Raw genomic sequence first — 26,426 nt, forward strand, 5'->3', positions numbered from 1 at the left:
TGCAGAAATATTGCAGAAAGAATGGACAAATCCCACAATAATCGTTTTATTTTTTGGAATTAAAAGATTTATAATCCTAATTGCCTGCCATTTACGAGCAGAACTGTGACTTTCAGTCCTATACAATGAAGCAAAGAAAACCAAGTGAAAGCAGACACAAGTACTTCCAGTTCATTACACACGTTTTATACATCTCTCCAACACTGATCTCTCGTCAGCACAAATCAGGCCGCTTATAAAATGTTGCTCATGTATTTAAAAAAAAAAGAAAAGAAAAGAAAACCAAATCAGCCGTTTGGCGACGAGCTCAGTTAAAAATAAAAAACTGTGGCGAAGGGAGTGTTTTCTCTACATGGGTAAATACTAGTTCCAGTGAGAAAATGAGAAAAGGAAATGGTGGTTTAACAAAAAAGCTTTTACACCACACATGCTAGCAAAACACATGGGATTTGACTGTTTATTTGTGTTAAATATGAACAGCGCAGTGCAATTTTTTTTAATTACTTTTTTACGTTTTTTTGGACCAATCCATAGTGTTAAAGTGTGTCAGGATCTTCACTTCTCTTCACACCACTGGTTCTCCTTGCGTACCTGCAACACACACACACACATATTCTGGTGAGCGCGAGCGCATTACATCACGAGACGCAGGATAAAATGAGCTCTTGTTTTTACCTGGGCTTCCTCTTCCTCTGTGAAATCATTTTTGATATTGAACGTCTTTCTGATCTCCTCTGGGGTTTTGCCTTTGATCATGTTTGCAACCGTCTTGCAGGTCACATCTAGCAAACCTTTGATGTCCAAGTAATTTGCAGCCTAAACAAAAGACAAGAGATGAAAGTGAGCAAATGGAAGTGGAGCAAATGAAGAGGCGGACATCTTGTGGCTAGCAAATGCAACGCTGCTCAAATCTCACACACATTTGCATGAAGGATCCATGCCAGTTACATTTTAGACACTGGTATAAACATATCTATCGGTGCAACATGCATCACATGACTAAACACACATCATCGTTTTCAAATATCTCAGAGTCCACGCTCTGTTTTCGAGGCGTTTTCAAATGTAAATGATTGCTGTAGCTAAATGACGCTCATTAAGACAGTGACTTGCTGCCACCTACTGGCGATTTAAATCATTTCAAAGTTTTAACACCCACAGCATTATGTAATTGTAATTGCAGTGTAAATACATTTGAATGCTGCTTCAGTGCCACTTCTGCAGTGCAAAAATGAATTGATAATATAGGCTGTTACCAATCAAATGAAATCAATGTTTATTATTAGAGCTGCATGATTAATTGTGACCCTGGACCACAAAACATGGGTCAATTTTTGGAAATTGAGATGTGATCTGAAAGCTGAATAAATAAGCTTTCCATTGATTTATGGTTTGTTAGGACAATATTTGGCCGAGATACAACTATTGAAAATCTGGAATATGAGGGTGCAAAAAAAATCGAAACATTGAGAAAATGTCCTTTAAAGTTGTGCATTTATGTTCACGATTGTGCTGCATTCACTCACAAAAATAAGTGTTTTATTGATTTACAGTAGGAAATTTACAAAATATCTTCATGGAACATGATCTTTACTCAATATCCTAATGATTTTTGGCATAAAAGAAAAAAATGCCATACAATGTATTGTTGGCTCTTGCCACAAATATACCCGTGCGACATGTGACTGGTTTTGTGGTCCAGGGTCACAATTGTTAAAACATCACGGTCCTACTCCTAAATGGCAGCGATTCGTCTCTGTCTATTAAACCTTTGACAAGTCCGATCACAGCGAACATTCAGATCTGAGTTCTGATCCAGAGAGAGCCGCTGTCATGTGTAGATATGAAACAGCTTCACAAACGGTATCTAACACACAGGATCATTATTTCTGTCTTACAATCATTCCTACGATCACAGAAGCACCTGGCTAAACGTTTATAGTTCTGATGACTACGTCAGCATTCAAAATATAGGAAATCACCTCTTGAAAGTAACTTGACGTTTCAAATGACGATTGTATCGATTACATTACACAAGTGGCGACAAGTGACTTAAAAGCATGTTTTTGTCATTGAATCATTCACTCAAGAGATTAGTTTAAAAATGCTGATGAAATAGGTCTTTATGAGCGAGTCATTGAATCATTCACTCATTTTAAATAGACTGCCACAATTAAAATTTTGTCAGAACCTCTAGTTATGTTATTTTGTTTAGAACAAACCTCATTGGTTCTCACACATAAGCTTCGGTACGAAATCCAAGTGATCCATGTACATTCGCTGATCAGTGTTTGTGTGCAAGCATGTTTGAGCTCATCCACTGTCTGTGTGTGAATAAAGTTCATCAAGTGACCCGGTCTCTTCTGAAGCCACGGATTAAACCGCTTCATTCATATGGATTTATTTTCTGCTCTTTTTATGAATGTTTTGAAGACTCAGAGTTTTGGGTGAATTGACTTTCAATATTTGCGATCTGAAGATGAACGAAAGTCTTACGGGTTTGGAACGACACAAGGGCGAGTAATTCATGACACAACTTTCATTTTTGGGTGAACTAACCCTTTAAACAGGTGCTTCAACTGGCTTTGCTTCATCAAGTGCAGAGAAGGGCTGCACAATATACAGAAATTATTTAAATATCGCAAATGTATGTATATATATATATATATCGCGATAGCTTGCAATAACTGTGGTCATGAACAAAAGTCAAAGAGAAAATCACCCGCTGCTCTCGGCTGAATAACTTTTGTAGCTTTTAAGAATCAGTGTATATTTAATTCATACAGTGAAAACTAAGCAGTGTTTTATTTTTACATTTGATTATTCAGTTTCTGTTGTTAAATAACCCTAATGTAGGCCTTCCTGAAACCTGATATTAAAATAACACTTCTTTAATTAACTAATAACTTCTTATGCTACAGTAAAACACGGCTGTTCACTTTCAGAAGCTGAAGGGATGATTTCTTGTCACTAAAAGAACGTGAAACACGCATGTAGGTTATATAATTTTATATATATTTTAAAGATAATTTGTTTATTTGACACACTTTAAGCATTACCGTATCGAGTTATTGCATATCTCGATATCGTGCAGCCCTAGTGCAGAGTGACACCTTTATCTACAATCTGGCGCACTGAAGTTGTCCTAAAATCCATTAGGCTGCATTTAGTCAAAGTGAGTTTGACAAACCAGAATGAGTTCGAAGAGAGTGCCCTGGTCCACTTTGAGGAACTCCTGGTCCCACACGGGAATGTCATCCGTTCTTTTCTCTTTATTCTCGTCGTCTTCGGGTGGAGGAGGGTCATCTTTATGGTGTGTGCACCACTGAATCACCTGTGGACACATCAGACACCACACGGCTCAGTCCCATGCACGACGGACACTGGAGGACTACATTACACACACACACACACTAGGGGTGGGAAAGGCAAAAATGTGACGATTCGATAGTATTGCGATATTTGGGCCACGATTCAATATTATTGTGATTCTTAAGATATTGCGATACAGCAAGTATTGCGATTCGATTCTGCGATATATTGCGATTCATGTCCCCATATTATTCAAAGGCATTACAAAAAATGAGGTAAATAACACTGCTCAACTCACTTCAAATGTCACATTTAATTCTGTGAACATCATCTTCTACACATTAACTGAAGTGAAAAACTTTGTCCTTGAACATTCAGGACACAGGACCTCATTACAGGACAGGACGTAATTATTCTCTGAATAGGAGACCTCTCACATGAATGGTGAGCTCCCAGCACATAACTTATTTAAATACAATAGAGTAACATAAACCTGAGGATAATCATAAATAAGAGTAACTTAGAGCTTCAATCAAAGTGAGAAAAATAAACAAAAGTGTGTCCTGCTAGAGTCCAGTCCTGTTGGCTGCGAGGTCATCAACTTTGGTTTCATTTGGGAATATTGGCATTTTTGTTTAGAAAAAGGAGTTGGTCAACATGCCCACACTTTCGATTTGAGAGAAGACGGAGCGTCGTGTGCAACCGGTTGTGATGATGAAGCCATTTTCATTTGAATTTGCTGTTGAATGCACGACAACAAAGCACCGCAACAAGCGCCACCTTGTGGATGTAATACGCAAATGTAAATTATCAGAGTAAACTCCGAGAAAACCAATGGAGAAAACCCGAAAGTAAAACAGATACTTTTATAATTAAATATTGCAATACTTCGATATAATTGTGTGTGCAAAATATAGAAATACTGAACAGAATCGATTTCTGTATAACATTTAAAGCCACTTAAATGAACGAAATGACTCGAATAAAGATTTGTTCATTTTGATGAACGAGAGCGAACGAGAGTGAGTAAAATGATCCGAACTTCCCATCACTCGCCATGTAAAGGTCTAACATGCTGTGACAGCATCTAGCAGCCGAACCTTGACCTTTAGTGCTATAGTGCTATATTTAAAACTATAGTGTTGAATCTTTACAACCTTGTGATGAGAAGCGCTGAGCCAAAGTAGAAGCTTTAAAGGGTTAGTTCACTCAGAAATAAACTCTCCCTCATGTCGTTCCAAACCCGTAAGACTTTCATCTTTCATCAAGTCGTTCATCTCAAACACAAATGAAGATATTTTTAAAGAAACCTGAGAGATTTCTGTCCCTCCATTGACAGGCTACGCAACAACCAGTTTGACACTTCGAAAAAAGTTCATAAAGAGAACGGAAAACTAGTCCAGATGAATCGAGTGGTTTAGTCCAAAGTTTCCGAAGAGACTCAATCGCTTTATATGATGAATAGATTTAATTCAAGCTTTTATTCACACATAAACATTCATCAACCCACACACACATCAGTTGTGGAAACAGAAGATCAAGCAAATACAGTTGAGCTGCTGTTAATGTTTGCTAATGATCATGTTTATATGAGGGGAAAAAAGCCAAACTTAAATCTGTTCATCATATAAAGTGATCGTAATTTAACATGATCGAGTCTCTTCCGAAAATTTAAACCGCTCAATTCGTATGGATTAGTTTTACAATGTCTTTATTAACTTTTTGAAGTGGTAGTTGCGTAGCCTGTCAATGGAGGGACAGATATCTCTCAGATTTCATTAAAAATATGTTAATTTGTGTTTAGAAGATGAATGAAAACCGCATGGGTTTGTAACGACACGAGGGAGAGTGGCCATTTTTGGGTGAATAACTTTAAGGGCTAGCTGCGGTTTTCTGTCAAAAAACGTTTAATGATTTAACATTTGTGAATGAAAAAAATTAAGACAGCTATAAATATTGGAATTTTAATTTTACAGTAGTAGTGTAAAATATATTTTTCTTAAATATTTTATTTTACAGTGAAATATTACTATTGTTGTATTTTAGTTTTTTTTATTCAGTACATTTTATTAAGATAAACAATCATAACAATGATAATCATTAATAATAATGATTATTATTGATTTACAAAGTCACAAATTGTGCAGCCCTACAAACAAGCACAGCAAACCTGATTTCCTCCAAAATCGTACAGTAAATAGTACCAGACGCCATAGTAAAGCTGTCCAGGTAGGCAGCGCACAAGACTTTTGAACACAGACAAAGTATTTCATACTTTGTGTGTGTGTGTGTGTGTGTGTGTGTGTATGTGTGTGTATATATATATATATATATATATATATATATATATATATATATACATATATACATACACACACATACATACATATATATATATATATATATATATATATATGTATGTATGTGTGTGTATGTATATATGTATATATATATATATATATATATATATATATATATATATATATACATACACACACCCCCACACGTAGTGAATATTCATTAACAACAATGGTACTTCAAGGAACAGACACCCTAGTGCACCCCAGTGCGTAGACACTTCTTTATTTTTTTGCACCGTTCCCGGAAGTACAGCTCGCCACACACACGTGGGAGACCGAAACATGGCAGAATGGATTAAATTGGCCAATTAGTCATTCATTAATTATCATTGGCCGTGAATAAAATTAAGAGTTTGGTTCCAAAACGCGATAAACGCCATTTTTCGGTCGGCCGGTTGCGATATTCGCCGTGTTATTCTGTCATGTTTTCTCCCTTTCTTTCCAAACCGCTACAAACGCCAGCCTCCTTTCTCTGCAGAATGCAGTAAATCTGCTCAACCAATCACAGCGCACTGTAAACAGTAACGGCGGCGCTTTGAATACACCCGGCATCCTAGTTTTCCTTATCTACTTTGTACTTTTTGATCAACAAACAAAAAAAATTAATACATTTGACGGCATTGATGAACCTGTGGTGGATTCTGCCGTAGGGAAGAAACGTACGCCATCGAAATCGAATAATTTACGTGAGGAGATTAAGAAGATGAGGAAAAATGCCGACTGTTGCTTGTTCTCACACGACAGCGTCAAACTTCTGTCACGCTGACACGTGAACCCCAGTGGATCTTATAAAAAACTTTCAATTCTTGTACTCAAAGTCAACGAAAACCGAGCAGGACCATTTTACAGCTGATCGCCGTCAAAAAAGTTCAGGAGGTATTTGCGATGGCTGATTGAATGTATGTTTAGTCCAGTACGTGCCTGTATATAAGATTAGTACTGACCGAGTTCAGAGGCTGTCATGTGTGGATCAACTGACTTTGTTGTGTATTTTCAACAGTATGAAAAATAACTTTTATATTGATTCAATGGATTAATTGCATTTTGAAAAAAAAGTGTCATGAATTTATTGCATTTTTGGGGAAAAAATAATCCGTTTTTATAATAAATCTTTGAAAATCAAAATCTGGATTTGAATTTGTGTTATTATAACCTAAAGATGCTGTGTGAAAGTTTGAAACAGAAATAGTGGTTTTCATCTCGCCACTTTCTTGGTAAAGAAAACACATTTTTTACTCAAATTAATCAAAATGGATTTATCACGTTTATACTATAATATTCAGGAGTAAACAGTGCAGCTGACAGTGTGTTTATGTCAGAATGATTATTTTTAAACCACAACCTTCTTGGGGCTTCTTTGACCGATATATTTAACAATATATTTTGCATTTCTCATCCAAACGACGTCAAACTTGGCACTGCACTTACTCGTGCCCGTGGCGAGACACCTATCGAGTTTGAAATCCATCGGAGAGATATGCGAATAACAGACAGGATAATTAATTCCAATTAGTCATTAGATTAGTCGACTATCGATAAAATAATCGCCTGACTAATCGTTTAATTAATAATCATTTACCCCAGCCCTACTTACAATAGGGTTAGGGTAAGGTTTGGTTGAGGGTTCGTTGCATATAATTAAGCATAATTTACTGTCATTACTATGGTAAGTACATGTAAAAGTGACACTGTAACATTAAGTGTTACCGTACTGTGTGGTAATATATGATCTGGACACGTTTGGGGAGGCTGGAAATTTACCCTCGTGATATGAAATTCAATTAAGCAAGATATCAATGTAAAAGATTGACCTTCTTCAGGATGGCTGCGTTTACATTGGGCAGAGGAACCGGATCATCATCTCCTTCATCGTCCATCCCCAGATCTGAGCAGAAGACAGCAGAGATTGCAACACACTTCACATATCATATTCACAACACGCATAACAACATGCTTCCTATAACACACAACATCTCAGCTCATCTTACCTTCAAGCATGGTTTTGATAGTTACAGACTGCTTGGCGATTTCAACATCCACCTCAAACATCTCTCCATCAGAGCTCTGCAGTTTAATAGTCGGCATCTGCATGAATAAAACACAATTACAGTCAGGTTATTAAAGAATGGGAATGTCAGTCAGAAGCTAAATGACTCATGCTAGCTGTGTTAGCTCACATTCACCAGCACTCAGACTTCTACTACACATATATAACGCGTAAAATGTTTAATACGAAGAATATCCGCTGTCACATATTGCATTATTCAAAGTAAGAATCAGAAAACATCACAGCAACATAAAGCACAGGCTGTTTGTGATGCTAAGCTAACGTTAGCAGCGCGGCTACAGGCCTCTCATAGCAACCGCTGAATTCATCACGTCAACCGGTTTAAAACATCATAATTTCACACAAAAATACATTCACTCGGTCACTTCACTATCAAAATACGACATGTTAATGTGGCTGATTTGTGCCGTTCTTACCGTGAATGTGTGAGCGATGAAGATTTAAACCGAACGTCAACAAGGCCTGAATAAGACTGAGAATCAGCGTGCGCGCGCGCGCGTGTGTGTGTGTGACTAATGCACGAGCACGCGCAGTGGACCACGGGAACTACATGGTCAAAGGTATCGCAGTGACACACATTTTTTGTTTCGTAATGTTTGCTGCTTCAGCTGTTGATTCACATTGTTTCTAGATTATTGTGCAGAGTGATCCGATTCATTTTAAATAATTGCAAAAAAAAAACTGTATTGGCCTGTATATAAGAAATAAGTTAATTATCACAAAAAACACAAATTTCACCGTATTTATTTTATTTATTTTTGCCCCTGGCACAAAATGACCAGGTAACATCATTTCACAAATCATGGGCCATATGTATAAAACTTTTCAGAAAATGCTAGAGAAAAATAATTGGTTTAAGTTTTGAATTTAGTGTTACAATTCGTAGTAAAAAGTAGGACTTGTGTAAGAGAAGGGGCTATTTATAAAGACACTTCTTAGTGACTGAAGTGTTGTGAACTAAGGACTACAATGATGTCAACCCAAAATGGCCGTTTAATTCATTTAATTCATTTAATAACCAAAATCATTTAATTAAGGCAATAAAACATGTATTTTAATATTTAAAGTTGTTTAAAAATTTACTTTGCACTGTGCAAAGTAATGAGTAGGGTACAACAGGGTTAAAGGAACAGTTGGCACTTTCATAAACATCCGCTTTTCAAGATGCACGTGGAAATTTGTCTGATATTTGATGTGATCGCGGAAGAATATGTAAACGTATGGTATTTGGGGTGAAAGACACAATAATTAACATGATAATAAACAGCTGACTGACTTTTCCATTTGTTGACATGACATGGTTATTCAGATGGTAAATATCATACCTTAGAGATAATCACCATATTTATAATGAATCCATCATATTTAAAAATATGTTTGAACTATAACAAAACACAACTATAATAACGCCATAACAAAAAGTGTTGGAACTATTTTTCTATTTTATTTAACTAGCCTATATGTAAATAAAAATATGAATTTAATAAAAACATTTTTATTTTTTATTTATGATGATGATAATAATTATATTATAGTAAATAATACATATAAACATTTGAAGGCTATGTGCTGTTTAAAAGTAAACATTGTTTATAAATCACCGCATTTATTAAATAAAATTACAAATGTTACAATTTAACATTGTTTCTGCACATTTCTCATTTCCTTTTATCACATATATTTTTATCACATACATACACATACACTTTTATCACATAGATTAAAGTCCCCCTGTGGTGTAAATCCAGCTTTTAATGTTGTTTATGTGTCTATGTGGTGTTTTTAATGTGCTTTAAGACAAACCATGTGTAAATTCATAAGTCGACACCATTGCTGAGTATTTTCTCCTTAAAACTGCAGTGAACCAAAGACAGTCTCAAAAACACGCTTTGACATCGCTGGTGTTTCTGACGTCACAAACTACCTTGTAACCAATCAGATCAACGTGTGATCGTCAACCAGTGGATCTCTGAGCTGAGTGAGTGAGTGGAGGCGGGGCTCATTTGCATATTCATAGAACCGCGCATACTAAATGAGGCAAGGGTGTCGAGTTACATTCAAGATAAATGAAGAATGAAGAATATGTCATTTGCATATGTATTTTCACTGTTTCTGCAGTCAAAACTGGTTATGGCCAGTCAAGACTTTTTAAAGTCAGTTACATAAAAAGTTTAGATTGTTATCATTTGAACTGGAAAAGTATGTTAAGAACTTTTGTGAAATTGTTTCAGCTTATTGCAAAGCTAAGTTATCTTGAGGTAACCCCTGGTTGAAAAACACATTTAAAAGACTATTAATATTAAGGGTTTAAAATACAGTTCACATTCAGGAATATTATCTATTTAATACACTATCAGATAACAAAACCTGAACTGAATAAAAGAGACTGAACACGGTAACATTGAGCTAAATGTGTATATAAGATTTTGGGAACACATTTTATTAGTCTTTGTTAATGTTAGTTAATAAAAATACAGCTGTTCATTGTTTGTTCACAGTGCATTAACTAATGTTAACAAATACCCTTGATTTTAATAATGTATTATTAAATGTTGAAATTAATATTAACTAAGATTAATAAATGCTATAGAAGTATTGTTCATTCTTAGTTCATATTAACTAAGGTTGCTAACTAATGAACCTTATTGTAAAGTGTTACCAAGATTTTACATGAATAAATGGTCTTGTTGAGCCATTTCATAGTTGAATTGAATTAGTTTCATAAACAATAACACTGCAATTTTTCATTGTTTTATTAATGTGAAGCGGCTTTGAAACAATCATTACTGTATAAAGCTGATGAAATAAATGCAGATTCGAGCAGAGAAACAGACACAATACAGGAGCAAGATCCATCTTTATTGTTGAACTGGTACCCTTTATACAGACACACACCATCATCTGAAGCTATCCCAGCATTCCTGCGCCGGCAGGCCATCTTAGTCCGCCACAAATCATGAAGTTGGCATCGGTTTAACATGTTCCCCCCGTAGGAAAGACCACCCTCTAGATACTGGATGTTGGGATACAAAAGCATCTCATTCCTCCCACACCACATGGAAAAAAGGTGGACATAAATTGTAAAACTGACACATTTCGTTCAGCTGAAAAAAAAAAAAAAAGTGCAAACATACATACATAAAAAAAAAAAAAAAAATAAGGAGAGTACACAAAGAGGGTTGAGAAGGCGTGAGTGTATTGAGGACAGGAGCGAGACGGGAACGAGATCTCGTGGTCGTGTGTCGGACTGAAGCCGGGTCGGATTGGATATGGCACACACACGCACACACACACACACACACACACCCCTTTTGGTCCACAGACATTTCTTTCGGGATCAGTTTTCTCTTTAATCTTTTTTCATATATATACTGTTGCCCACCGTTCCTCTCCTCTTATTTTAAACTGAATGAAGGTTATTATATCATGGCAATACTGTGAGATTCACAGGAAGTAGTCGGGGGTCCGGCGAGTGACGTGTGGCTCTCCTCTGCGCGGCGCCGGGTCAAACTGCAGGCTGGAAACACACAACACAACACAACATCAGATCACACACACTGAGGACGGAGAGCGTTCATCATTATCCTCTACTTAAAGGAGCTGTATGTAAGAAATGTATTTCAATTAATCATAAAATGGCTCTGATATGTCACTAGACATTAAGAAATCATGTTCATTTCAAATACTTATATCACTGACAACAATAGTCCGGCCAGGATATTGTCATTTAAAAAGTGAAGTTGCAGCCCTCAACTGATGTTGATGTTGTCATGTTGTGTTTTGGCCTGAAGCTCCACCCTCCACCTATCTACCAATCACGAAGTCAGTAGTGTTTCGGCATCCGGGTTGCCAGCTCTGCTCTAGTTACCACAGCTGCAGCTACAAACGTTCCTGCAGCATATCTGGCAACCTCGAGTCAGGGGGGAGGGGGAGGGGATACACCGCTCTACAGTAATTTGAAAGTGATTGCAGTACCAGTTTTGGCCACAATCTTACATACGGCTCCTTTAACCAGGAGAATCACACTGACATATCGCTCTCTTCTTCCAGAGAGGTCACATAACATGACAATACCACAATTTACACATTCAAAAATTAAACTAATCAAATAAAATCCTGAGAAACAATAGTAACACTTTACAACAAGGTTCATTAGTTAACATGAACTGCACTTACACAGCATTTATTAATCTTTAATAATTTCAACATTTACTAATACATTATTCAAATCTTGTGAACATTAGTTACTGCACTGTGAACTAGGGCTGGGCAAAAAAAAAAAAAAAAAAAAATCTATTTTTCGATTAATCTATTTTTTTTAAAAATCTCATAGGCCACGAATTGATTGTTTTCCATATTTATTTATCCCCCAAAAGCCAGTATTAGTTTTCCTCCACTGTTCCTAGGCTTGCAGTCTCCATGTTACAGATAATGCCGTGAGATTTTGTGTGTTTTATATTAAACTTTAAATAACCTGATCCTGTTTGATCAAGGCGTGCGACTGTTCTCACTCGTCCAATTTTCAGCATCAATTTTTCATATTGCATCAAAATCCTGTCTATGCTTTTGAAATATAGAGTTGGGTTCTGTTTCAATGTACCCAAGTATACCTAAAATAAAAAGAGTTTAAGAGTTCTTAATTTCTTTTTATTAATTAACCACTTGTGAACTTATATTCACTGTTCTTTATTTATAAATCTAGGATTTGTGTGAAATCTATATTCATCGAGTCAAATCAAAAATCAAAATCAAATCAAATTTAGAATCGAGATCGAATCGGACCATCTGAATCGATACCCAGCCCTACTGTAAACTAACATGAACAAACAAAGAACAGCTGGATTTTTATTAAATAACATTAACAAAGCTTAATAAATACAGAATCAAATGTATAGCTCATGATTTGTTTATGTTAGTGAATACATTAACTAATGAACCTTATTGTGAGTGTTACCGAAACAATTGCAAGTCTCCTTTAAAACATTGTGCGAGAGACGTTTAAAAGTGCATCTACATTAAGATTAGAGATTAAGATTAACTAACTCTTTCTAGAAGTAAACCATTCAAAGTTGGAATTGTCATATCAGTAACTTTAGAGCGACCACGGCTAAAAATCATGTGTTTTTAGTTTAAAAGGCTTGATTTAAAGAAGATGCTGTTGTATGAATAGTTGCATCATCTGCACAAACATGTGTTTTGGCTGAATCTGTTCCATGATGTAAATCACTGATAAAAACAGAATAAAAGAGGGTCTAAAGCAGATCCTTCATGAACACTCACAACGAGTACTTGAGGGTGTCGTCGAGCTCCATGATGGCCGCCTGATTCCCACACCGGTAACAGTAGTTCGGCGCGCTGAAGATCGTTACCACATTGCGATCATGGCACCAGTTGTAACCCTAGGGGACAAAAAGAGACAAATTAACTGACTGACTTTACAGATTTGAGCAAAACTTTTGCGATATTTTCTAAATGTCGATTAAAAACTATTGCGAAATGACTGTGCGACGAAATTATGCGACTAAAACGTCATTTTTTCCTCTTGCGATAAATCATTCCAACAATCATGGCAACGGATGTTTGTATGTTTACATATATCTCAGCCACCACTCTAGACATTATATTTAATGGAAGGAGATGTGTGTGTGTTTTCCAAGCATTAATGGCAAGGAAAGGCCGTTATACTGAGAGCGGCTCATATGAGGAGTTTCTGGGTGTTTCTCCCTCAAATCTGCTTCAAGATCTTGATTGTGGCATTTCTTAGTGGTTTAGAGTCCAGTATTCCCGTAATTATTTCGTCTTTTATGAGTTTAATGAAGAACTCTGTCTCGTCTTCTGCCCAAACACACCTCATCATCAACGTCAGGGGACTGTAAATGTGCAAAAACTGTTTCCATTGCAGTTTTGAGAAATATTCCTTTTCCAAATTGCCTGAAAAAACCCCCTCATGCGAGCGAAATAACAATAACTATGAACATAAACATAATCATAACGATATCTGTATGAACCAGTGAGGTTCATTCTCGTGTTACGCAGCACTTTCGACTTCATGAACGATTTAAGTTTTCTGGTGAATACACCATCAATGAAGGGACAGAAATCTCTCAGATTTCATTAAAATATCTTCACTTGTGTTCCGAACATGAACAAAGGTTTGCAACGACAAAAGATAAAGATAATATAGATTCTCTGCCCAAAAAAAATGACTCATTACTGTCTCACTCCTCCATAGGCTTCTAGGTAATCGAGATCTGCCATCCCAGAAAGTTAGTAAAGACATCGTTAAAATAGTCCAAGTGACTACAGTGGCTCAACCCTAAGTTTATCAAGCGACGAGAATACTTTTTGTGCGCAAAAAAACACAAAAATAACGACTTTATTCAACTCTTCATTTTCTTCTGTGTTTCTCTGTGCGAGTTGAACGTCAGAACGGAGGCTCACTATTGGCCAGCATCACACACATGACCAACGTTGGCCAATAGTGAGCCTACGTTATCATTAATTTGTGTTCTGAAGATGAACGAAAGTCTTATGGGGTTGAACAACATGAGGGAGAGTAATTACTGACAGAATTTTCATTTTTGGGTGAACTAACCCTTTAATGCATGTAACTTCCAGGTAAGGACCTGATTGTGTGTATATGGTGTCATGAGGAGAGGAACGCACCTCCATCACCAGCTGGTGAGCTCTGGAGACCAGCGTAAGGCCGTTTGCATGGTTGAACGTCTCGGATATGTCCTGCCCAAAGGTGTATCCCGCACCTCGAGGAGAAATCCCCCAGCCTCCACGGTCATCCGGATCAGACCACAGAAGATCACACATGGGTCCCTGAGGAACAGCAGAGGCAGAGAGACGTCAGTGCTCGATTCAGGGAGAAAACACATTCAGGACCTTCAGTGGCTTTTCAAGCACTACTTTTTGGGTTTTCAACGACTTCAATCAGAGATCTCACTTATCAAACAATATCTTTATCATCTGTCAAATTCTAAGAAAGGTAAACAGATAAACAAAAATAAACCAATAAAACAAAAAATGGTACAAATAAAGTGCAGCAGATGCAATGATTATGACAAAGACATCGCTTTCCTGATTCATTCTCATGAATATGATTGACCTGAAGAATGAAAGATGTATTACAGACTTGGATATTTATGAGCAATATCACACTCATAGCCATGCATGCTCTATATATCAGACAGCGTTGATTTTGTGTGAAAAGATAGTTTCAATAACTCGAGCACTTTAAGTACCTTTTCATAAATACGGCTGTTTTCAAGGGTTTTCCAGGACTTAAAATTCAAAACGTGAAATTAAAGCCCTTCAAGTACTTTAAAAACCTTGTACAAACCCTGTTGTTTTAGCTTGACTTGATTTTTTAAGAGATTTTGCCATGTAAACCACACAATAGGGTTTCAACTACTGCCACAGTTCACCACTAAAACAGTCATTTTTATAAGGATAGGAAATGACATGATGGGATAAGCGATGATCAATACCTCGTGAGGAACTTCCTGTAAACGATCCAGCGCTCTGATGTGATCGAGAGTGTCTATGGACGGTGACAATCCTCCATGGAGACAGAATATCTACAGAGAAAACCATACGACGTGAACATCACAGCAACATGTTGATGGGTTTAAAGCTGAAGCGTTTCATGATCTTTTCAGTCATCGACCTCCGAATGGCTTACTCACAGATGATTGCATATTAAGGATGCTTTATGGATATTTGAGTATGTAAAACACAAGAATTGTCCTACCTGACCATCTACCAAGGCAGTGAGGGGAAGGTAATCGAAGAGGTCTGTGAAGTATTTCCAAACATTTGCATTGCCGTATTTCCGTAAGCACTCGTCATAAAAGCCGTACACTTGTGTGATCTGTCTGCTTTCGTGGTTCCCTCGAAGTATTGTGATGCGTTCGCGGTACCTTACCTGGAATATGAAGACATGACCAGTGATTAAACATCAACATCAACATTTAAGATCATATTTCCAGCCCAAAACTGACTTTTAAATCACCAGCTGTGATCAATCCTTCCCAGAGATCCAAACACGGATCTCGACTACACCATATCCGACTATACGACAATAAGTGTTTTTTGCTGTTGTTTTAATAGAAAAAGATTAGAGTAATTTGGATTTATTAGATTTAAATTTTTGAGAGAAGTTTTGTTTTACCAGCAGGCCTATATGATAAAGAGCCTATAATAAATCACGAGGTAATAAAACATGTGTATGGGTTGACATTCTCTTGATTTGTGCTTATACATTAATTCTGCTGAATATACATTTCTCAAAATGTGACCCCGGATCACAAAACCAGTCTTAAAGGGGACCTATTATGCCCCTTTTCACAAGATGTAAAATAAGTCTCTGATGTCCCCAGAGTGTGTATGTGAAGTTTTAGCTCAAAATACCCAACAGAATTTTATTTACAGCACGTTTAAATCATCATTTTTTGGGTCTGTGAAAAACTGTTTTAGTGCTTCTCCTTTAATGCTAATGAGCTGCTGGTTCACGGCACAGGGGGCGGAGCCTAAGCAGCCGCGATCAGAGCTAGAACAGGGAAGATGATAATAATAAAACAGACAGTCACAGTAATGGTGTTCATTTCGACCATAAAAATGCCTGCAGAGTCAGAGAATATATGCTGTATGGAGTTGAAACAGGTATAGTTTAGTTTAATTACGATTATAACCTATTTGGCATTGCTTGTATACACTATTAATGCAAGCCTGCTGTAGGACTGTGAGTAAACGGTATAAGAAGTGCTTAAGTAACTTACAAACATTTCTGTAGAGTTGAGGGAGCATTTTCTTTTAAAACAAAATGAATCCACCTCGTCTTCAGTGGCTGGCAGATTTCAAGAGTAAATAAAGAGAGCTATGTGAATGAATACATCCAGCTACAACACCTTCAACGCTTGGGAGATGCTTAGACGCTTCTCGTGAGTGCATTGCTGCAGCAATGGCTGATGTGTAAACTCGCAGTGAACTCGATCAGGGCGGGTCTAAGTTATAACGGCAGTGTCAGTCAACACTCGTGGGCGGGGCCTGTGGCTTTAGTGATGTCACTAAAGCCACATTCTGAAAACAGGTCATTTGGAGACACTGCTGATGATTTATGGGGATAAATGAGTGAGTGGATTTTTATCACTGTAGGGTGGTTGTGTACACACACTGCCAACACACTAAAGCCCTGCATTTCAGCCCGAGCCCGACGGGCCCCGACTTTTTTACACGTCATAGTTCACATGCGGGCCGGGCCTCGGGCCTTTTTTTGGGTTATCCTTAATTCTTTTTATATTTTTAGACATTAATTAAAAAAATATGAGAAGTTGACGTCGACGATAGAAAAACAAACATAGAAAGACATTTAATAACCTCATAACTTTCATAATCTTATAATTACACTGACATATGATTGACATGACAGTCTCACGCACACACGCACACACAGAAGGTTTCCCGTCAGCGGAACCAACGATTCACCTCGTGCAAATAATGGAGAATATTAAGAGAAAAATCGCGAGTGACAGAAGAGAGGACTGGGTTAAAATCTTCCACTGTGGATGCGATTCTTTTTCTCCACGATGCTCTGTAAGAGACTGTTCTAACTTTTCGTTTGACTGGACTTTATTTTCGTTTAAATGTTGGAAACTACTGATGTTTTTCGTTTGATTGGACTTTATTTTCGTTTAACTGTTAGAAACTACTGATGTTTTTCGTTTTTCGTTTGATTGGACTTTATTTTCGTTTAACTGTTGGAAACTACTGGGAAAAAGAATGGCCATGTTCTGTGGTGCATTTTTGAGGTAGGATAACCTGCAAGTTTGTTTTGGATTTATTTTATTTTATTTGTTTAGATTGGCTATTGCTCATTTCGTTTGCGAGCGCTGTTGCGAGCCGCCTGAGCCTGCCTCAGTATTTAAAAAAAAAAAAAAAAATGTACTCACTGTGGTTTAATAAATAAACATTAAACTAACTGTCTGTGTGATATGCTTGAAGTGTTTTATATCTATGGATTTTATTGTAGCCAAGTAAAGTATTAGCGTTGATTTGAGAGGCTAAACTGATCAAACATGTTTTACTCGCTGTTGGCTCGGCTTGCTTGGTCGTCATTAATTTTTATTTTTTTAAATGCTCCAAACATTTGTCTAAATTAACTTAATAAAGAAATGAAAAGAAAAGAAACATAACTAACAAAACGGACATATTTTAATGCCTGCAAATAGGGCAGGCTGCCGCTGTGGAAAAACGGGCTCGGGTCGGACTCGGGCTGATAATTCTGATGAGCTGTCGGACACGGGCCTCAAATCTAGGGCTGCAGGGCTCTACAACACACATTTATGTCCAAACACCATACAAAAGTGAATTTTGCATAATAGGTCCCCTTTAAGTCGCACGGGTATATTTGTGGCAATAGCCAACAATACATTGTATGGGTCAAAATTATCGATTTTTCTTTTATGCCAAAAATCATTAGGATATTAAGTAAAGATCATGTTCCATGAAGATATTTTGTAAATTTCCCACCTTAAATATATAAAACATTTATTTTTGTGAGTGAATGCAGCACAATCGCCAACATAAATGAACAACTTTAAAGGAGATTTTCTCAATATTTCGATTTTTTTGCACCCTCAGATTCCAGATTTACAATAGTTGTATCTCTGCCAAATATTGTCCTAACAAACCATACATCAATGGAAAGATTATAGCTTATTTATTCAGCTTTCAGATGATGTATACATCTCAATTTAAAAAAAAATTACCCATAAGACTGGTTTTGTGGTCCAGGGTCACAAATGACAATCATTATGATTATAGTTGAGCAAAATAACTGGGATTATCAATTTAACCGTTATGCAGCATGGCAAAAACTAGACTGAAATATGCAGACATTGACATTTGACTCAGGGCTGAGACTAAATAAATAAAAATAGCTGACAACATGAACACTGATAGAAAGGCACACTGCATCTGCTAGACTACAAGATAGCGGAGGGCTCTAAAGTTAAAGGCATGTGGAACTAATTTAGAGTGTGTGCTGCACAATATTGAGAATAATAATAATAATAATAATAATGAGCTGAAGCTTGACTTTACTAAATTAAATCTCAATATCTGTCAGAAAAATCGCAATTAGATATTTTCCCCAGATCGCACAGCCCTAATAAGAGGTTTATATCTAGCAATTCAGAATTCTGAGATGTAAACTTTTTCAATATTTGTATTCCTTTATTCTGTGGCGTCCATAGACTGCTACTTCACAACTATAATCTTCTGCCACCATTCTTCTAATGCACAGTACAGAAATTAGTAAATGCATGGTGTTCATGGCCGATTCAGATACAGATTGATGATTTCTTCTTTGTTATAGAGCAAATAAACAACAAATATATTTGCTTAATCAGTCAAACTGGCCTTAAACAAAAAATATCTGTAGTCTTTTGAAATTAGAAGCATTTTAATGACGATCCAAACAAAGATGCTGCACACATGTAACATGAGCAGTGTTTTACATTACTTTAGAGATGGTATAGTTAAAAACAGACTTGAATTATGCTACAATAAACAAACTAAAACCGCGATCGGACTGGATGTAAAGCTAATTCAGTGTGTGGTGCTTAAACAGGCATTATACGGAGCCGAGGGTCAATAAACTCTCATCCGGCACCAACACAAATGTTTCCATGGTTGTGATGTAACATTTAATCGTTAACCTATTATTCCTTCTGTGAACAAAGCTCTGTGCTCGACTCGAGTGGTAATGTGCTCATGAATCAGCACAGCGAACAACAATGTGCTTTCCCTAATTCCATCGTCAACAAATCGGTCTCTTCCCAGTGCCTGTTGATGACAGACTTCCTCATTTCCATATTTATCACGGCATCTGTCATTAGTGACATCATAACTCTGTTTTTTTCCAGTTTTTATATGAAATATTGATCAACATTATTATAATATAATTAAATAAATTACTGTCACTGCAACATTTATTAAAACGTGATGCAAAGATGATGAAATAATCCTCAGAGCAACATAAGATGTTGATAACTTGATTAAAGATTTTTTAGTTTCTGAACCTGAATACCTGAAAATCTCTAAAACACTATTTCAATCGTGTCTTTGTCCAGCTGTGTCTATTTGTTGCGATTGCTTATTTATTTTTTTTTTCTATTTTAATAACTGAGTGTTTACTTGTCTTTAATAATGCTTGAAATCTTTATTAGTTAGGCTGTTTTCTACAGGCAAACGCTCCTTGTGTAAGTGTTCTTCAGCCTGTTGATTATTGTTCATGATATTCAGCTACAATTAACTGTTTTGCAATAAGACTAAATGTGAATGATATCCAAGTTTTTTTTTTTTTTTTTACCTTATTGGAATTGAAATTAGAAATCGATAAGAATCTGAATCGATAAGCAGAATCGGAATAGTTAAAATTCAAACGATACCCAACCCTAAATATAATTATATAATTTAATAAATTACTGTCACTGTAACATTTTTTATTAAAACGCGATGCAAAGATGTTGAAATAATCCTCAAAGCAACATACGATGTTTCTAACTTGATTTTTTTTAAAGTCTTTACACACAAATCTGCAAGCACACAACAAACTGAGCCATCTAACCAATCAGAGCAAGCGCAGGCTCACGGAAAGGCGGGGTTTAGAGATTCAGATTCAGATTGTTTTATTTAGTGCCATGTCAGCATTCAAGGCTATTTTCATGGCAAAAATTCAATTACAAAAATACAAATATCATATAAATACAATAAAAACCAAACAAACAAAAACAGCAAGTCATATTATAGAAGATTTATTAAATTAACATGATAAAAAAAATCCAAAACCTTTTCAGGCATAATCTTACTAAATAAGTCCTTAAAGGGATAGTTCGCCCAAAAATGATATTAAACCCATGATTTACTCACCCTCAAGTCGTTCGAGATGCATATGTCAATCAATTTTCAGACGAACACATTTTCAGTTATTTTAGAAAATGTCTTAGATCTTTCAGTGGTTATAATGTCAAGCTATGGGGTCCACCTCCTTCAAGTCCCAAAAATGTGCATGCATCCTTCACAAAAGTAATCCATCCGGCTCCAGGGGGATAAACGAAGGCCTTCTGAGGGTAATCCGTGCGGTTTTGTCGTAAAAATACACATATTTAAAACTTTATAAATGAAAATAACTGGCTTCCAGCAACGGTCGACGCGCGTTCACGGGAGATGGATGCCGGCGTCGTTGCTGGAAGCCAGTTATTTTCATTTATATGCATCTCGAACGGCTTGAGGGTGAGTAAATCATGGGTTTAATATCATTTTTGGCCAAACTATCCCTTTAAGTGTGGTAACTTTATAAAAGAGCATTCTACTTGTATTAAGTCCAGGACAATCTAATAAAATATGTTTCGGGGTTTAGAGAGAGCGAATCCTTGAACGAACCGTTTCAGACACTGAGAGAGAAAAGAAACTACGCTGTCATCAAAAACGAGCCCTTACCTTGAGAGCGACAAGCAGCGTGACTGTTTCCACAGAGTAATAGCCTCGGTCCACGTAATCTCCCATGAACAGGTAGTTCGTGTCCGGTGACTTTCCTCCGATTCTGAAGAGCTCCATGAGGTCATGAAACTGGCCGTGAACGTCTCCACACACCGTGACGGGACATCTCACCTCCTGCACGTTTGACTCCTTGGTCAGGATTTCTTTAGCCTGCGGAGAAAATAATAATAATGATAATAATGTCATTCTGATTTCTGACCTGCCAATGTCTTAAATGTAATTATACCATGTGCTCTCTGAATACTTGAGTGTGATTAAACCCGTTTAATGTGCAGGTAGCTCCAGTCAGTTTAATCACTGTTCTGTATTAATGCACTGCTTTCACTGAAGGCTAGATCTAACGAGTCTTAGCTGTGTGTGTGAGAGAGAGTGAGAGTGTGTGTGTGTGTCTCCACACTTGCACAGGTCCAAGGCCTGTATCTTTGCAAGCACACATGAACATGATAAACACACTCCTGAACACTAAATGTTTCTCTTATTTTCATTCATTTTCAATGGACGGTCATTTTGACCAACATAAGCTCAGATTAATGAGGCCTACGATCAATCAGTTTAAACCATAAAGGAGAAAACCTGTCCTAATTGAAAGAAAACAATTTTAATTTCAATATTTGGTTATTTGCAGTCCGGCTAAGCTACATTTCCAACATGCTTGAATAAACCCAACGTGAAAACAAGCGTTTATGACAGCCACAGTTTATTAAATGTTATTTAATTATAAATAGTTTATAATCATTTACTTACACTTTCTAAGTGATCTTATGAATCAGTGACAACTCCTAAATAACTGGTTTGTAAATAAAGCAATACTTCATTTAGAAATGATAAATTGATCATTAATAAAGTATGAAAATACAATTATTAAACATTATAGATATGCTTATAAATCAAGAATAAAGCATTTATATCTGTATTTATAAACGGCTTATTAATGTCTATTAATGCTTTATAAATGATGAATTTACTAATGCCCAACTAATGATTAACAGCGTGCAGTTTTTATAAAGCGTTACCAACATTAATAATTTGTTAATTAACGAGTGTTTGTGAGTCAGTGTCGGCTGCAGAGGTCATCTCTGTGCTGTAGGGAGAAATGCACTGTACTAGTTTAGCTCCAACACTTGGATATGCACCTAATAATAGGCACATTTATCTAGGCTAATGTTAGAGCGAGCAGTCATGTACAGAAGTTACCGTAAGGCTGCATGTTTGAGGTCTATGAACGATTTTTATGAGCCGCTATATGCAAGCTGTCCTCCATATTGGAACAGTCAAATCCATGAAGACGGGAGAGCAGGTTAACTGTGCGTCTGCAACCGTAGATATGAGCATGTTTGAATATGTTTTCACAGGATATAGTTTATCATTAATGTTAGATAATTCTGCATTATGCTTAAATCTGCATATGGTTCCTATAGTTTAAAAACCTGTAATATTGAGCGATAAAAACAAACCAACACGTTCTCACTGGTGAAAGGTGATCCCAGTATTTGGGAATTTAAATCTCAGCAGTTTTTACAAACAGAGGCTGCAACATGTTGAGGCATCGTAGAAACCTCAGATTTTTACTGCGAGTGACGACAGCATCTGACTGTTCCAAGATGGCGGACGCAGTCGACTGGCATCTACATCTATACAGATCTATGGCATGAACGACCTGTCTGTCACGGACTGCGAAGTCTCAGACGCCACGGCACAGCACACAAAATTAGAAACACTTCAGGAGTTTGGAAGTCATCATCTGATTGGTTGAATTCTAGGGTCCATCTGGAAACAAAGATGCCATGATGCCAAACCCCCTCATGGAAGAAGAAAGCCATAATACTTACAACCGTGACAAAGAGTGCTTATCAGGATCAACTAAAGGCTGGATTTAAGTAAGTGACGGATGGAAAGTTTGCAACATAAGGCATCTTCACACAGCCGAGTTAAGGCTGCTCTAAAGTGGCTCTGTGTCTGCTCAGAATTCCTGTGTAAAGACGCAATGCCGCATTAAAAGCAGACTTAAAATATGCCGGGTCTGACCCACCTCAGCCCCTAGTGTCAAACGCGACTCTGATACGGTTTTGGTTCAGTGTGAAGAGAATGTGAACTTGTGCCGGCCTAAACTACGTCATTGTCATGACAACCAAAAGCACGCCTGTCAATCAAGAAACGGCCTAGCTCCTTATTGTTTTAGAAAAATCTAAAAAAGTCTACCAGCAAAGCAGTGAAGTAAAAGCGTCCTGTACTCACATCGGGAAGCAAACCATAAATATATCAGCAGAGAGTCGCCGACTCGCCGTTTGTAATCTTCCTTTGAAGAGACAGATCGACGCGCCGCTATATTTCTCCCAGTACGATAAATGCTTAACCCACTGTGATCGCATTGTTATATTATATTCCAAAAATCATTTCCTTGAGGACGATATTTCCCGACGGTCTGGTGACATCTGCTGTCCTGCCAGAAATGCTACCGCTAGCATCATTGTTCATTTCTTGTGCCTTCTCCAAACTCCAACGGGACTTTCTGGCGCTTAAAAAAAAAAAAAAAACACCTTTCGACCTCGTTTAATCCTGCAGTGACCAACCCGGTGTAATAATTCAGAATTTCTTTGTAGCATTTGTCCCGGCTGGACCAATTTTATTAAGAAATAGAAAAAAAAAAAACTATTTATTAACTAAATTAATTTAAAATTGCATATTTTTATTTTGAGGTTTATTTCATAATTTTTCAATTAATTTTTTTAACACGTTAAAACGGTAGTCATGTTTAAAGCATTGTTTGCCACTTCAGAAATGCAATAAACTTTCAGTGTAAACTTGAAATTAATTTTTGTGATTTTATGCCGCTTCAGATTTGGTTTCTGTGGTGCTTTTTCAGTGTAAATATGCCTATAGACTCTTTAAAATACATCCAAGAGTTTCACACACTCGTCTGTTATTGTAGGGACAGCCATGTTACATTGGAACAAAACAAACTGTGATTTGTTTCTTTACATGTTACTCAGCCTCTGGCCAATGACGATAAGTCCTGTAGACTCACTACTGTGCTGGGTTAGACCCGACTCTACTGTGTACTGTGCTGGGTTAGACCCGACTCTACTGTGTACTGTGCTGGGTTAGACCCGACTCTACTGTGTACTGTGCTGGGTTAGACCCGACTCTACTGTGTACTGTGCTGGGTTAGACCCGACTCTACTGTGTACTGTGCTGGGTTAGACCCGACTCTACTGTGTACTGTGCTGGGTTAGACCCGACTCTACTGTGTACTGTGCTGGGTTAGACCCGACTCTACTGTCTACTGTGCTGGGTTAGACCCGACTCTACTGTCTACTGTGCTGGGTTAGACCCGACTCTACTGTGCTGGGTTAGACCCGACTCTACTGTGTACTGTGCTGGGTTAGACCCGACTCTACTGTCTACTGTGCTGGGTTAGACCCGACTCTACTGTGCTGGGTTAGACCCGACTCTGAAGTAAGAACTAATTTGTTTCCCAAAATGCATTTCTAGAACTAAAACCATTACCAGTTCCTGCAGTGCAAACACACCAAAGAGTGGGTAATTCCAGCAAAAGTTATAGGAACTATGAAAAGGCTCCTATTGCAAGCTAATAATTAGCAGCTATTTTAGTAGATTCAAATAAAATTAAATTGGCTAACTAATATTTCAATAACCTTTAACTCGTTGGGTCAACTCAATTTATTTGCTATGGTACAAGCAAATGTAGACATTTAGATCGACTTACATTTTTACTCTTATTTACTCAATTCATAAGATGTATTTAACTGATTTCACACCTTTAAAATGTACACATTATTTAAGTGCTATAACGTTTCACCGACAAACAAAAAAAGTACATCGAAGTTTAATTTTCTAGTGTTCATAAACTGAGCACAACTATGAAATCTGCTGCAGCAACAGATCAGCGACCAAAACTTGCTGGGATGTTACAACATGTTTGAGTCACAAATGGACAAACCCAACGGCTGGGTTACATTTTTTAACCCAACGTATGGGTTTGTCCATATCGCCATGTCCCAAACATGGATTGAAACAACCCAGCATTTATAGAGTGCAATAAAAACTGCCCCACACTCGTGATTCAACCATGAGACGCGATCAGAGAAGCGCTAATGCTGAGCTAGAGCAGAATAGCATTAGCATGTGTGCTCTGCTGTCATCAGATGATGGCCTCTCACACGGCCGCCATTTTGAGACTCTGTGAGTGAGGATGAGGAAGAAGCTGCATTCAAACGATTCGCTTTTTCAACTAAAAAAAAACACATATTCAGAAACTCTCTATAACCCACACGTTGTTTTGATCCGAACAGAAGTTATTCTGATTTAACAAGTCACGCTTTACTGCGGGTTATAGTATATTGATTCATACTGTAGCTTTCAGCCTACCGTAAATAAATTAACGGCACAGACCGATTCAACATTCACACGTGATTTCATTAAAGATTAACGGAAGACATGTCGGCTTGTGTTACTAAATCAAAAACAATCGTAGTTTCTTATGAGTGTTGCGGCGGTTTAAAAATCCGCCATCTTGCATCTTAGCAGCTAACGCGGCTAAAGGGGGGGAAATGAAATAAACACCGAAACACGATGTTGGTGGTGTATTACACATACATACCTTCTCACAGAGGCTCTTGACTTGGCTTTCTGAGAGCTGTTTGCATTCGTTGAGCTGTTCGATCCATTGATCCAGCTCTTTCGTGAACGCCTTTTCATCCATGTCTGCTTTTCTTTAACTCGATTTTCACACGGATTTCTGATCTAACTTCTCCCAGCTTTCCACGAATATCCACCCGAAATCGATTGATTACTTTAAAACGTACATGTGGCCAGGGATCTTGAAGTAATTAGGTACGGGAATCCTGTGAGGAAACGAGAAGCCGTCGGCCTTCAGAGTCCCACCCTGACCACGGTTGTTTTCACTTCAGCCTTGCCTCACATCAGACTCCGACAACCGGCGCGGCGCTGATTGGCCAACCGCAGCTGTTCCATTCTTGATACTGCGCTCTGATTGGCCACCCGCAGCCGCTCTACCTTTCTGATTGGTTGCTAGATACGTCGTTGGGCGTTTTCCTTTACTGCAATAGGATCTCATTAACACGTCACCGGTTATA

General features: G+C 37.4%; 2 protein-coding genes across 2 annotated transcripts; both read right to left on the reverse strand.

Annotated features, from left to right (window-relative positions):
* Window positions 1–30: 30 nt before the first annotated feature.
* On the reverse strand, window positions 31–8,286 carry skp1 (S-phase kinase-associated protein 1). The gene is made up of 6 exons (XM_084137008.1): window positions 8,157–8,286; window positions 7,661–7,757; window positions 7,484–7,557; window positions 3,191–3,334; window positions 676–816; window positions 31–591 (listed from the first exon to the last, which is right to left on the reverse strand). Exons 2-6 carry the CDS (start codon window positions 7,755–7,757, stop codon window positions 556–558), a joined length of 492 nt encoding a protein of 163 aa, XP_083993134.1. The 5' UTR covers window positions 8,157–8,286; the 3' UTR covers window positions 31–555.
* A 2,294-nt stretch (window positions 8,287–10,580) lies between these two features.
* On the reverse strand, window positions 10,581–26,325 carry ppp2cab (protein phosphatase 2 catalytic subunit alpha b). The gene is made up of 7 exons (XM_084137855.1): window positions 25,931–26,325; window positions 21,250–21,459; window positions 15,500–15,673; window positions 15,237–15,326; window positions 14,407–14,568; window positions 13,021–13,139; window positions 10,581–11,257 (listed from the first exon to the last, which is right to left on the reverse strand). The coding sequence occupies exons 1-7, from the start codon at window positions 26,030–26,032 to the stop codon at window positions 11,185–11,187; spliced, it is 930 nt and encodes a 309-aa protein (XP_083993981.1). The 5' UTR covers window positions 26,033–26,325; the 3' UTR covers window positions 10,581–11,184.
* Window positions 26,326–26,426: the final 101 nt, after the last annotated feature.

The sequence above is a fragment of the Abramis brama genome (assembly GCF_963993115.1).
Source record: "Abramis brama genome assembly, chromosome: 15".
Classification (NCBI taxonomy): domain Eukaryota; kingdom Metazoa; phylum Chordata; class Actinopteri; order Cypriniformes; family Leuciscidae; genus Abramis; species Abramis brama.